The following is a 13,158-nucleotide window of genomic DNA, read 5'->3' as shown; positions in this document are numbered from 1 at the left end:
GCGTGGTTTAGTTGTTTAGGTGGGTTGGATTGGTTGATGGGTTGGACGCGATGATCTTGAAGGTCTCTTCCAACCTGGTTATATTCTATTCTACTCTGTTTTACCTTTACATGTTTTCCCTCCGTTTACAACTTAAGAAGCCTTTATTATATTTAGAGCTCTGATGTGGTGGAATTTTTGATACATTATTTGAAAAGGTTTTAAATTGCAGCATTATGCAGACACCTGAGAATTATACAAATTGCAAGGTACTGTAGCACCAAATGAGCCAGCTGTACCCACTTTACTAATAGGGAAACAAAAAGTTCTTTTGTTGGGGAAGCCACTAATTTGGCAATTATTTACAAGACATTTTTAATCTATTTCAAATGTAATGGTCATACTTTCAGAAGCAGTTGCTCTAACAAATTTTTGGTTGTGTAGCAGAAACTACCTGAGACTTTAAGTTCCTAGACTACTTTGTTTTGAGCAGTATAATTACCCAACTGATAGGTGTGTTCTGCCTTGGTTTAAGAGCAGAAATCCCACACCATGCAGATCCTAATAAAACTATGTCTCAGGAAAGATTTCACTTGCCTTGTGCATAAAGTTTTGAGAGCTCTCTCCACAAGAACAACAGCCATGCCATTAAATCACTGTTGCACACACAGCAGCTCTCTGGCACTGGGAGTGCTACAACCATTTCATACCAAGTCCACCAAAGAGGCCTTTGAAGATATTTAAAACTAGTAATAAAATCCTCCAGGCCATTCAAAATACAACTCACATTTCTAGTGAAACTACAAAAGAGAGAAGATAAAAGTCTCTGAATTAAGTCCCCACCTCTCAGTTTCAATAGCACAACTGCCCCTCTTAAACGCATCCCTTCCAAAAAAAGCAGAGCTGTAACAAGCCAACAATATGCAGGATCAAAAAGTGATCTTCCTAATAAGCACTGCTTCTACACATGAAATGAAGGACAAAATAGCCTCAAACCTGAGGAAGCTTCCCAAATAACTGTCCATGTAACTAATTTTCAGAATCTGAACACAGAAACCAATTTTCCCATTAAACTGCAAAATAGTTTACAGCCAGTCAAGATATTTGTGGATAGAAGGCAGACATGCTGATAAACTGCTATCTCTGTTTAAAGTGTATCTTAAATTTTCAACTATCATTATCTTACTTGTTACATTGAGCTCTTCAATATTTAAAATGTTGAATTTTGTTTGTTTGATTTGGGGGGTTTTCCTGTCACAGTACTAAGACTGTAAATAGGCAGAGCATTGAACAAACTGTTTAGGTCATTTATGATCAAACTGATGGCTGACGCTACCTTTAAGATTAGTGTCTTTGGTAACATTTATTTGCAGAACACTGCAAAAGGCCTCAATTTTGAAATACCTTTTGTTTCGAAAATCACCCCAAAAAGAACAACATGCTTAACTGTGTCCAAAAAGCTTATATATAAAAAAAAAAATTTAATTAAATTAAGCCACTATGTGTTCTTTTACAATAAACTGCACATTTTGTTTGTCTTGTGTCTCTCATGACTTCAGTGATTCTCCCTATTCTAGTTCTCTGCCTCAGATCATGAAAGTCATCTTTGAATTGGCATTTAAACATAGTGGTATGGTCTGCACTTTTAAAGTTTTCCTATAATTAACTTTTCCTATAATAAATTCAGGCTGGATGTTAGGAAGAAGTTCTTCATAGAAAGAATGATTGGCCATTGGAATGGGCTGCCCAGGGAGGTGGTGGAGTCATCATCACTGGTGGTGTTTAAGAGGATACGGGATGGGGCGCTTGGGTGCCATGGTTTAGTTGATTAGAAGATAGTGTTGGGTGGTAGGTTGGACTCGATGATCTCAAAGGTCTTTTCCAACCTAGTTAATTCTATTCTATTCGAGTCTTGTCCAACCTGCTTAATTCTATTCTATTCTAATAACTTTAATATTAAAAGAAGGTATTTGATGCTTAACTTTAATCAAGCCCTCCATCCCAACACAAGTGCTGCAATCATCATCCACCTAATTTCAAAACAACTACAGAAACGTTAATGTATCAAACATAGTACTTTTCCTTCTAAAATACTTGTAGCACAATTTGTTATACCTTACAGGAAACTGAGTATTTTTCTAGTCAGCTTTCAGGAGACATTAGATGAAATATTTGAATTATCAGATAAGGTGCTTTAGAATAGGAATATTTTCTTCAAAAATGAAAAACTGAATGCTGCTAGGAGTTTGTAACTGAACACTGATGTATAATTTCTCTTTGAGGAACGATTTGTCTACTGATTTCTGCATTTTCTGTCATTTCCTTGTGAAGAAATACACAAAAATCACATAATTTAACCGAAGACTGATCAATAAAGCATGAAACCACATAGAACAGGTAACTACATTCAGGAACAAGTATGAGCTTACAAACGACAAATAAAAACTGTGTGTCAGTACAAAATCAAGTCTTTAATAAAGATTTCAATTTGAAGTACTGATTCCAGCAGATTTGCTGACCTGCTACAATCCTGCACTTCTCTGATGTCAAGCTCATATATATGCAACCAGGGATCCGGAATCAGAGCTCAAATTTATTCTTAAATAGATTCTGCAGGTTAAAGTGACTTAAACTCTGAGTTTGGATGCTAAATAGTATCTTCTTAAAAGTAACAACAACAACAAAACCCCCCAACTAATCCCAAAAACATAATATAAAAAAAATCCAACAAAAAAAAACCAAACCCAAATCCAAACCAAACCAAAAACTGCCATCCAACCCAAAACAACAACAAAAAAACAGAAATTGAAAAGAGTTGAGAATATACACAAAATTGGCATTCTAAACCAATCATTCTGTTTCAAGATTCTTTCAATAACCAAGTCAGAAAATAACTAACTGAACACCTAGAAGAAAAGGTTAAAAAGTCTAGGATTACCTTCAGCTGATTATTGAAAATATCAATTTCCTGAAGCTTAGACCTGGTTTCTTTTTCTACTTCATCTAGCTGGTCTCGAAGCTGTTGACGTGCTAGTTCCTTGGCTTCTAAGGCTCTTTTGATAGTAAGAAGAGAATCTCCTGGTTTAAAACATATTGTCAAATAAGTATTCTTACACAAAGGATTTTAGGTCATAAAAAGCAACATTTATCAACATTCATCTTGCAACACCATAAAAGAAATTAGAGCGCACCATGCAGTGTAGCCTCACGCCCTATACAAACTTAGACATCTACAAACATATACTTACTGTGCAAACTGTTCTGTTGAACTTGCTTTAGCTGATCATTAAGTAATTGCTTTTCTGGAATCAACCTTCCAAGCATCTGCTGTGATTCCTGAAGAGAGGACAACAAGGAGAAGGAAAGTAAGAAAAGAAACAGACCAAAAGGTGAGTGAGGGATGACCTTAGAAGTATGACTTCCCATTTTCATTTCTTCTGAAATGACTCTTTCTTTCACTAAAATATGTATTATTTGCATTAGCTAAGCACTACCTGTGTGGTACTATCACTTAGACATATTGCACTATCAGAGTACATTAGAGGTTGGAAGGGACCTCCGGAGATCATCGAGTCCATCCCTCCTGCCAAAGCAGGATCCCTAGGGTAGTCCACACAGGAATGCATCCAGATGGGTTTTGAATGCTTCCAGAGAAGGAGACTCCACAACCTCTCTGGGCAGCCTGTTTAAGCATATTAATTGAGAATTGATTCTCATTTAATACATAATTTGACTTGGAATTACTTGAAATTCAGGACAAAGACAAGGACACATGTCAGGAAATGTTAAAACTGATTACAATGAGAATTAAGTGGTCAATAAGTTAGTATAAACTTTGATCAGAAATAGAACGACAAAGATCTACAGTTTATTTAAAGAAGAGAAAATAAATGCTTTCACTTTAAAGGAGTAAATTATGCCCAAAAGCTACACAAACCAAGCTCTATCAGAGGAGAATACCCGAGTCCTAGATCTCTCAATTCAGTACTCTGGAAAGAGGATTATGATCTCTCTCAATTTCAACAGAGAGTCACAAGACTATATTACAGGAGACTCTGCAGATGAGAAATTCCTCCTTTGGTGGATCACACATCTATAGAGAGATTTTATATAATTCTTTCTGCTACAACCTTCGAGAAGCCTTGACCTTCAACTTCAAGTTGTTAAAAAACATATTCTAGAAGCATGAGGTGAAACAGCTTATTTTATAAGAGTTGCCTGAGGGTCAGCATCTGATCTTTCAGACAAGGCATGTAATCTATTTCAGCAGTTGTCTTGAACTGCAGGATTTTGAGGAATCAACCATCCGACAATTTCAATTTGTCATAAAGGATTGCAAATAACGATCCTAAAAATAAATGTCACCTAATCACTTAATACCAGAGGGGGTCCAAGAAAAGGGAAGGTTTTCTCTCACAAGAACACAAGGTTGACTATACTGACATGAATTCATAGTTATCCCACTTCACTCATGGCATTCAGCTCTGATCTTATAATTACACAATGACTGCACAGTACTGTAATCTCTTTATGTTCCAGAAAACAGAACATAGCAGAGTAAAGGACTTCATAAATTCACAAAGTATCAGAAAAACACTATGTATTTGACTACCAGCAGTTAAATGTCCCTCACTGTTCAGCTGCACTGCCTATAGCATCAGCAGATCTTTTTCAGCCCTTCAAGGATGTCAAGAAGGCCAGATACTCCTATCCTGGGATTACTATTCTCTACCTATAACCAAATGAGAAACAGCAATATGTAATGCAGCACTTTCCACATCATCTGCCTGAGGAGGCTTAATCCTTCTCAACAGCCACTGTTGCCACGTTCTTAAACTACATGCAAAATCCACACCTTCCCTTCTACCACAGTTTCCCACCTGAATATGTGCATGTCCCATGCCAGTTTGGGGTGAAAAATTTAAACATTATTATTAAATTAGCTTACTACACAGGCATCATGGGAATTAAGTCTCCAAATAGCATAATCCAAGAAAGTTGGCATCTAGTAGACTAAATTTATTGATGGATAAGCCTTGAGAGATAAAGAGGAAAGGAAATCATCTTTCAAGACACAAGGATATCAAAACTGTAATATACCAATTGAAGAGCCATTTAGATAAGCCAAATAGCAGAACTGATGTCAAAATGAAACAAGATTTACAGAAAAATAATCATTCTGTAAGCACAAAAACTAAAACAGGACAGTATTTCAGGGTGGAAACTAATCCTATCTTCAGCTGTTCAGTTTTAAAGGTCAGGCTACTGCTAAAGTCCAAACTACTCAATCCTAATACACATATTAGCTTGGAGGGCATTTATGAACAGAGAGTGCCATGGGATCAGGAATGTGAAGTTCTGTTTCCTGAAATCACAGACAATGATGTAATAAGCATCTACTCCAAAAGCATCCACAACATGCTTTTCCACATCTTTTAGTTGGACTGAAGAGATGAATTTCCATGCAACATGGTATTTCCAAGAACTGAATAATGTCCCATATAGCAGTAGATGTCAAATGAAGCAATAAAAACCTGACAGTTCCTGTCAATCTAATGAGGGAAATTTCTCTTCTGAGCCTACATCCTGAGCAAGAGGGCACATAAGAAACTGAGATATTGCTATACATCTACTGAGATATTGCTATACATCTTAAGTCTCTGCCATATACCCTGCTTCCAGTGCTTCAGGGGAGAGTCACATTGCTTTGGAGCTAAAGCATTCATCAAGGAGGCGAAAAATATCTGCAGGTAACTAGCAGAAGCCCTGCAGACAGTATAACCGTGGCTGAAACACATGCAGTTCAGGTGTTTGGAAGACAGGATCACTCCAAACATCCCTGGAAACACCACTCTACCAGATACCACAGATTTATGTAACTAACACAGATTTTCATTACCCAGGATGTACAATTTTGACAAGTTTGATTATACTCCATCCTGAAACTAATTAATAGGTTGAAGAATAACTACTCCTTAGAACTAGCTCATCTTTCCATAGTCAGTGTCAGATGCATTAAACTATTTCCATCATCCTGAAGTGAAAGCTGGGGGTACTGGTTGATGGTAGGCTGAACATGAGCCTGCAGTGTGCCCAGGCAGCCAGGAGGGCCAATGGCATGCTGGCCTGCATCAGGAACAGTGCGGCCAGCAGGAGCAGGGAGGTCATTCTGCCCCTGTACACTGCACTGCTTAGGCCACACCTCGAGTACTGTGTCCAGTTCTGGGCCCCTCAGTTTAGGAAGGATGTTAACTTGCTGGAACAAGTCCAGAGAAGGGCAAAGAAGTTGGTGAGGGGTTTGGAACACAAGCCCTATGAGGAAAGACTGAGGGAGCTGGGATTGCTTAGCCTGGAGAAGAGGAGACTCAGGGGTGACCTTATCACTCCCTACAACTACCTGAAGGGAGGTTGTAGACAGGCAGATGTTGGTCTCTTCTCCCAGGCAGCCAGCACCAGAACAAGAGGACACAGTCTCAGGCTGCACCAGGGGAGGTTCAGGTTGGATGTTAGGAAGAAGTTCTATACAGAGAGAGTGATTGCCCATTGGAATGGGCTGCCTGGGGAGGTGGTGGAGTCGCCGTCATTGGAGGTGTTCAAGAGGAGACTTGGTGGGGTGCTTGGTGCCATGGGTTAGTTGTTTAGGTGGGTTGGATTGGTTGATGGGTTGGACACGATGATCTTGAAGGTCTCTTCCAACCTGGTTTATTCTATTCTATTCTAAAGGCTAAGAATACAATTAGAGAATGTTTTCTCACCTGTAGTTGCTGCTGCAAATGGGTGATTTCTGCAATTCTCAGTTCTCTAGATTTATTTGTACTTTCAATTTCTTGTCTTTGGGTAGACAGTCGACATCTGATATCCTGAAGCTTTCCCTCCAACTGATTTTTTTTATCATTCTTTAGGGAAAAAAAAAAAAAAAAAGAAAGAAAAATATCTCTCCTTTTTACCAGAATGGTTTGTCAAGCAAGTCAGGACCTAAAAAGTACTTTTATTCTGTATGTAAAAGTTGAAATTATAGAAAATAGACATAGCTATATGACAGCCACTACTGTGCTTGTGTGTTTCATCTGCAATGAGATCACTTACTAGAGCTTCCAGCTCAAATTCTAAGGTCTTCTTCTTTGCCTTCAGAACAACTATGTCCTCTTGCTCTTTGTTTCTTTGATTTAGTAGTTCTTGCCGCCGATTACGCTCCCACTCAAGTTGCCGCTGTCTCTCAAGTTCCCGTTTTGCAGCCTGCAGCATTTAACAAATGCAAATAATGAAAACATGAAAGATCTATTTTGAGAAACAATTCTAACTGATGTTCATTTTCTAATGTGAAATTAAAACATTATTAATATAAACACAATTCTAAGCAGTCCACTAAATGTGTGCCTCTATTTAAGCACAGAAATTGCTCAATTGTTTCAATGCTCACTTGAAAGTGCTGAAGTGAGGCTTCACTGTACAGCAGACAGGTGACCAAACACTCTATTTAAATCAACTTTCCAAGATCCAAACTTTCTGATTTAACAAGCTGTTTCATATTAAGATTTCAAGAGCTCTCCAGGATAAAATCAAATCTCTTTCCAGCCTCCAACATTAGATATTTTGCAGCTTTGCAAAGAACAGCCAAATGATACTGCACTGAATGTATCAGGTGAGAAAAGAACAGTTTTTAAAGTTAGCTAGTACGTGTTTTATTTAAAAAGTTAACTCACCACAGGAAGATGATGAATATCAACAATGTCTGTAAGTTTTCCTTTGTTCATTCAAGCATCTCTTCATTTATAAAAATTATTTATTTATTTTTAAAATTTATTTTATTTTTTTCAAAACCCCAGAAATTTCATTAAGTTCACTCTTTGAATGGCAGCCAAATAGTTAGCGTACACATAACATTTTGTTTGAATATAGAATAAACCAGGTTGGAAGAGACCTTCAAGATCATCGTGTCCAGCCCATCAACCAATCCAACCCACCTAAACAACTAACCCATGGCACCAAGCACCCCATCAAGTCTCCTCCTGAAAACCTCCAATGATGGTGACTCCACCACCTCCCCAGGCAGCCCATTCCAATGATTTGATTACAACACAGCTGCCAGTGACATAACCACCTTCCTTTTATCCAGTTGGTTACCTCTCTTCTTTCTATTTCTTTCCTCCTTTCCTCTTCTCTCTGCCGCTCCAATTCCCGTTGCTTTTCCAACTGTTTCTCTAGCTCCAGTTGTCTTTTACGCTCCTGCTCCTGCCGCTCACGTTCTTTCCTTTCCTGCTCTGCCCGTTCCAGCTGTGCTAGACGCTCTTGTTCTTTGCGCTGCTGTTCCAGGAGAGCCTGTCTCCGTTTTTCAAGTTCTAGATTGCCACGTTCAAAGTTCTCCCGTTTTTTGTCTTCAAATGTAACTTTAATGTGTGGAAACAGGGGGGAAAGGAGAATTAACACTACTACTGATTTTTAAAAATAGTAAAAACAAAGTGAAATCATCTTCCAATAGTACTAGATGGAGCTCTCAACTAGTGGTAATATATCAGGTAATTCTAGGGTTTATCATTAGCAATTATACCGTAGATCCCCTAAACCCACATCCTAAGGAAACCAAGGTGTTGATTTCAGTTCCTGGTCCTCAGGCTTCTGGGTTTCTTCACGAAGCCCCAAAAGTGGGTATAATTAGACAAACCAGCTAATCCTCTGTGAGGACAGGGGATCTGGAGCTCCTCTATGCATTTTATAATAGTAACAGTACAAGAACTAACACTTCAGTGACTACAATGTAAAGAATTCAGATGATTAAGTTATCAAAAAGCCATTATGCAGATGACCAGAATGTGCTTAAAGCTGATGTTCTTTTAAGAATACTCACTACTGTCAGGGAAAGAAATGGCTTGTTTGAGTTCTTGAGCAGCTGAACTCAGGAAGACTGGAGTGCTGCAGATTTGAATCCTTACCACCACTTACTGTCCTAAAAGAATGATCTCCGTTCCAGCACAGTTTCCCTGACATTATTCTGCAATACCAGCAACTGAAGGCCCCTCCCTCGCAGTTGCTCCAAATTATTCTTTCCACTTCACATTCTGTGTCTTTTCATACCCTGTACGTCCCATTCCCATACCTCACACTCTGTATTTCTCTCATCATATGCCTAATACATAATTTTTTGTCATGAAAATGAAGACAAGAGACAGCACAGATTTACTTCAAAGTGTGCATGCACTACCTCTTTGATACATTGGCCTGATATCTGCTGAATAAGTTGAATTGTTGGGGTTTTTTTTCCTAAATTGGGCTCCCTTTCAATTGCAATCATCAATTTCCATAAAACTTGGAAAAATTTAAACACTTGGATGTTTGTCAAGTTTGTTTAAAATTAGCCATTAGGTTCAAAGAATATTAAGACACAGACTGATAGACTAAGAATGTGATTACAACTCCCACGGATTTAGAAAAACAAGCAAAAGGAAACAAACAAACAAAAAAACCCACAACTATGCCAAGAAAGTCAGTTAAAAGAAATAGGTAGAAGGGTAAAACACTTGAAAGCAACATGAACATTAAGATGCCATGTTAAAGGCTCAGAAAACACACACCACTAAGAAGAAACACCAGGTTCTAAGCTGGCTGCCTGAGATGCTAGTGTGGACACTCCAAATAAGTATCGATTCGATTGTGTTACTATCCTCAAGGGAAAGCTTCTAAAAGGTTATAAATACCAACAATAAGAACTCTTTCAAATGTTTCAACATAATGAAATCCCAGTGGCTAGCAAGATTTTTAGCAAATCCAATGAAGAAGCTAGATGACCTTCACTATTAGAAGTGATCTCTACAATGAAAACAAAAAATCTGTACCTCAAGAACATTAGTTCTCTTTTCACTGAGCCCAGAGATGCTTTTAAAATAAAAATAAAACAAATAACAAAAATAAAGAGTAACAGGCTGCCAAACCCAGACAATGCTAATCACAGTTCAAATACAAAATTCACTAACTACTAGCTGTGCTGTGCAATCCACACTTTAATCAACGTCAGTGCTGTAAGACTAGAAGATGACAAGTGCAATAGCAATCCTTAAGAAAAGACGGTATAATGATCCTGAAAGCTACAGACAAGCCAACCTACTCCCACTCTGGGCAAATTAGCAAATGCTGCAATAGACAGAGAGTTAGTATAGATGACTAAACAGAATACCATGTTAAGAACCAATGCAGTAAAGATCTGCCTCTCAAATCTAACAGGCCAAATTGAACCAATAAGCAAGCTGAAAAAGATTAGGTCTATAGAAGAACACTTGCATGATTTCAAAGCTTCAGAAATTAAGCCAGGGCAGTAGCTGATCTTCCTGACACTACAAACAGCATTCCCTGATTTCAGAGGCACAAGACTTGGGCCTCAAAGAGCCAGGTATAGAAGAGTCACATCACCTGTGACCAAACATTTCATTGTGAGACCTCAGCAAAGGCTGCTTCAACAGTTCCTGCCATATCCCTTCACAGTCCTACAAGGCAGCAATTACTCAGCAGACTGCCTTCAGCAGTTCATTATAAAATATAAACCAAAGACAGGGCTGTAACTGAAATGCCCACATGCAGATCCTCTGACCTCACCTGGTATGGAATGAGATAAAAGGAACTCAAAAACAACAGAAAGATTAGAACTGAGGGATGAAATAAATTACTGACTTTTACAATGAGAGAATTTTTTCAGTAGCCTCCTTCAAAGATCTCTACTAGCAATTGTGCTGTTCAATGTGTTACAGTGGACTGGAAGAGACTGGAAAGCAATGAGACAGCTTCTGGGGATGATGACAGAGAGTCACACTATTAAAATAAAAACCTGACTATGAAGACCTTTAGAAGAATCTCACCAAACTTTGCAGTCTGGCAGTGAAGAACCAGAGGAAATTCAAATGTCAATGTATAGGGAGTACTGTACATGTAGAATAAAATTAATCCTAACTAAACACACAGAGTCATGAGCTCTAAAATGGTTAACAGACTTGTGGAAAGACATTGGTGCAACTCTGGAAAGTCTTCTAAAGCATGAACTTAGATGCAAACTGTGATCAAAGAGGCACAGAACAGGTCCCTAGGCTCCACCTAAGCCAGAAGATGGAGGTAGTAAAAAGTTTTCATTGCAGTCCTATGACAGGACTGCAAAGCATTGCATCTGTTCAGCAGCCCAAACCTCTCCATGGTCAATAACAGAACAGATCATTCAACAGTCAGGAATCAGATGCACCAAGCAATGTCTTAGTTATGACTCTGCCATGTTACAAACTGATTTGGAAATAAAACTTTTCTTAATAAAACCTTTATAACTCCACATCACATAACCTGCCGATAACAGTAAATGACACATCTCTATTTCTGGTTGCTCACCTGGTAATTTCTTTTCCAGTTGCTGCTGTTCTTCTTCTAATGATGGTTCTTCTGGTAACCTTTGGTCTACAGATCCTGAACTTGTAGCAGATATGCCACTACCAGAGCGTACTCTTCTGTCAATAAAAGGATAATTCCAAGTTGCTTAAGAGAACCTATGCTTGCTAAATACATAATTTAATAATTAAATCATAAATTAAATGTAATGACGCAATGTTTAATGATATTTAATGTTCCTTTAGTGTTACCCAGAGGATTTCACTCAGTCTTTGCCATTAAGATAACTGCTTTGTCCAGAGTCCCACACACCTGTGACCTCAGAAACCTAGCACCATGCAACCTTCAGACATGTACAATGCTGTTCCCAAGGTCTCTTATTTGTGACCAGCCTGAAGGTCAGAACATGCCAACTTAAGCTATAGCAAAAGTTGGAAAGAGAAAGGAAGACCTCTCTTTTGTAAAGCTAAGAACAAGAATTCACATGGAATAAACAAAAAAATCCTAATCTTCAGGAGGATACTTAAAGAATATGAACTTATGATTCTATGCAAATATTTCTTTTCATTGTTGTTATTGCCTTCCCACCCAGCCCTCATGAAAAAGTGAAAAGAAGAAACAGAAGTAAAGCCAAAAGACATCTGAATTTGCTAGAGTGCAAATTCATGGCATATTTTGAATTCTAACGCATCCCATTTGCTCTACAGAAGTATAAGCTCAAACTGTTACACTTTAAATATACATGGCCAGACCAAGTAAGTTTTGGAAAGCATGCCAGCATAAAATGTTGGCCAAAACTGTATTTTTACAGGAAATTCTTGTTAATTCCAGCATCCAGTACTTGTACGAAAACCAAAAAGCTAGACAAGCATTTCCTAACAAGAAAGCGCTCTGGGTCACAGATGAAGTACTTTACACTCACAGGATGGCTTTCCCAAATAAAAGCAAACCTTAGGAGTGAGATTCCAGAATTCTAGCCAGTTACCTAAATGAAGGTGGAATATACTCAGGAGGCAGTACAGGTGGCAGCGGCTGACCAGACATGGCTACGTCAATTAAGTGCATAGCCAGAATAAACTCTTCAGCTGTAAGTTTTCCATCTTGATCGATATCAGAAAGATTCCTTTTTAAAGGGAAGGCAAAAAATAAGTGAAGTCTTAAATATGACAAATCACTGTTGAAAAGCAGAGTTTTAATGCATTCAGTTCTAAATTAATTTAAATTGTCACTTTTTTTCCACACTACTTTGTTTCCCCAAAACAAAAAAAAACCCAAACCCCAAATGTTTCACTATTCCCCACATTCTCACAGGTCTGCCTTGAAACCATCCTGATAGGCATGGCTTCAGCTTACTGTAACGTACTCTGAGTGCTGCCTCTACCATAGGGCTATATCAGCAACTTTAACTAGCAGAGTTTTCTTCAACACCTTGTGCACACCCACTACACAGAACCATTTAGAAAAGAATCAGCTCAGGTGTTTGGTCTGGTTTTTTTGGTTTGGTCTCCTTCTTCCTCCTTTCCTGAAGGCTCTTATCACACATACCAGAGCATGCATTTGCATTCAAACAAATTCCATTATTGTTCTGGTACTGACAGGCACAAAAACATTTTAGCATCATATTCCACAATTTTCAATATGTCTAACACATCTGAATAGCCTAAACCCAGTATTCCAACAGATGAACAAGATGTTTTTACTCGTGGTAAGGCAGTATTGGACAAAATTTCACAGCCTACACATCACCTTTTCTTCTCTAGCATGCTGCATCCTCATCATGCAGGAAAATCTCCCACACTACTATGAAAATCAAAGGTAAGCGAC

The 13,158-nt window shown here is 38.3% G+C and overlaps 1 protein-coding gene across 4 annotated transcripts in view; it reads right to left on the bottom strand.

The window, feature by feature from the left end:
- The window catches only part of ITSN1 (intersectin 1), a 134,483-nt gene that overhangs the window by 67,882 nt on the left and 53,443 nt on the right, over positions 1–13,158 (bottom strand). For all 4 annotated transcript variants that reach the window (XM_068144553.1, XM_068144554.1, XM_068144555.1 and 1 more), the window contains 7 exons: positions 12,320–12,457; positions 11,338–11,453; positions 8,104–8,366; positions 7,066–7,215; positions 6,735–6,875; positions 3,228–3,315; positions 2,918–3,057 (listed from right to left, as the gene is read on the bottom strand). In XM_068144553.1, the coding sequence (XP_068000654.1) occupies positions 2,918–3,057; positions 3,228–3,315; positions 6,735–6,875; positions 7,066–7,215; positions 8,104–8,366; positions 11,338–11,453; positions 12,320–12,457 (1,036 nt within the window). The remainder of the gene's footprint in view (positions 1–2,917; positions 3,058–3,227; positions 3,316–6,734; positions 6,876–7,065; positions 7,216–8,103; positions 8,367–11,337; positions 11,454–12,319; positions 12,458–13,158) is intronic.

The sequence above is a fragment of the Melanerpes formicivorus genome, unplaced genomic scaffold, assembly GCF_026170545.1.
Source record: "Melanerpes formicivorus ecotype bairdi unplaced genomic scaffold, bMelFor1.0.p_v2 SCAF_11, whole genome shotgun sequence".
Lineage (NCBI taxonomy): Eukaryota > Metazoa > Chordata > Aves > Piciformes > Picidae > Melanerpes > Melanerpes formicivorus.
The sequence above is the reverse complement of the archived record's forward strand: the minus strand, read 5'-3'. Positions and strand labels throughout refer to the sequence as shown.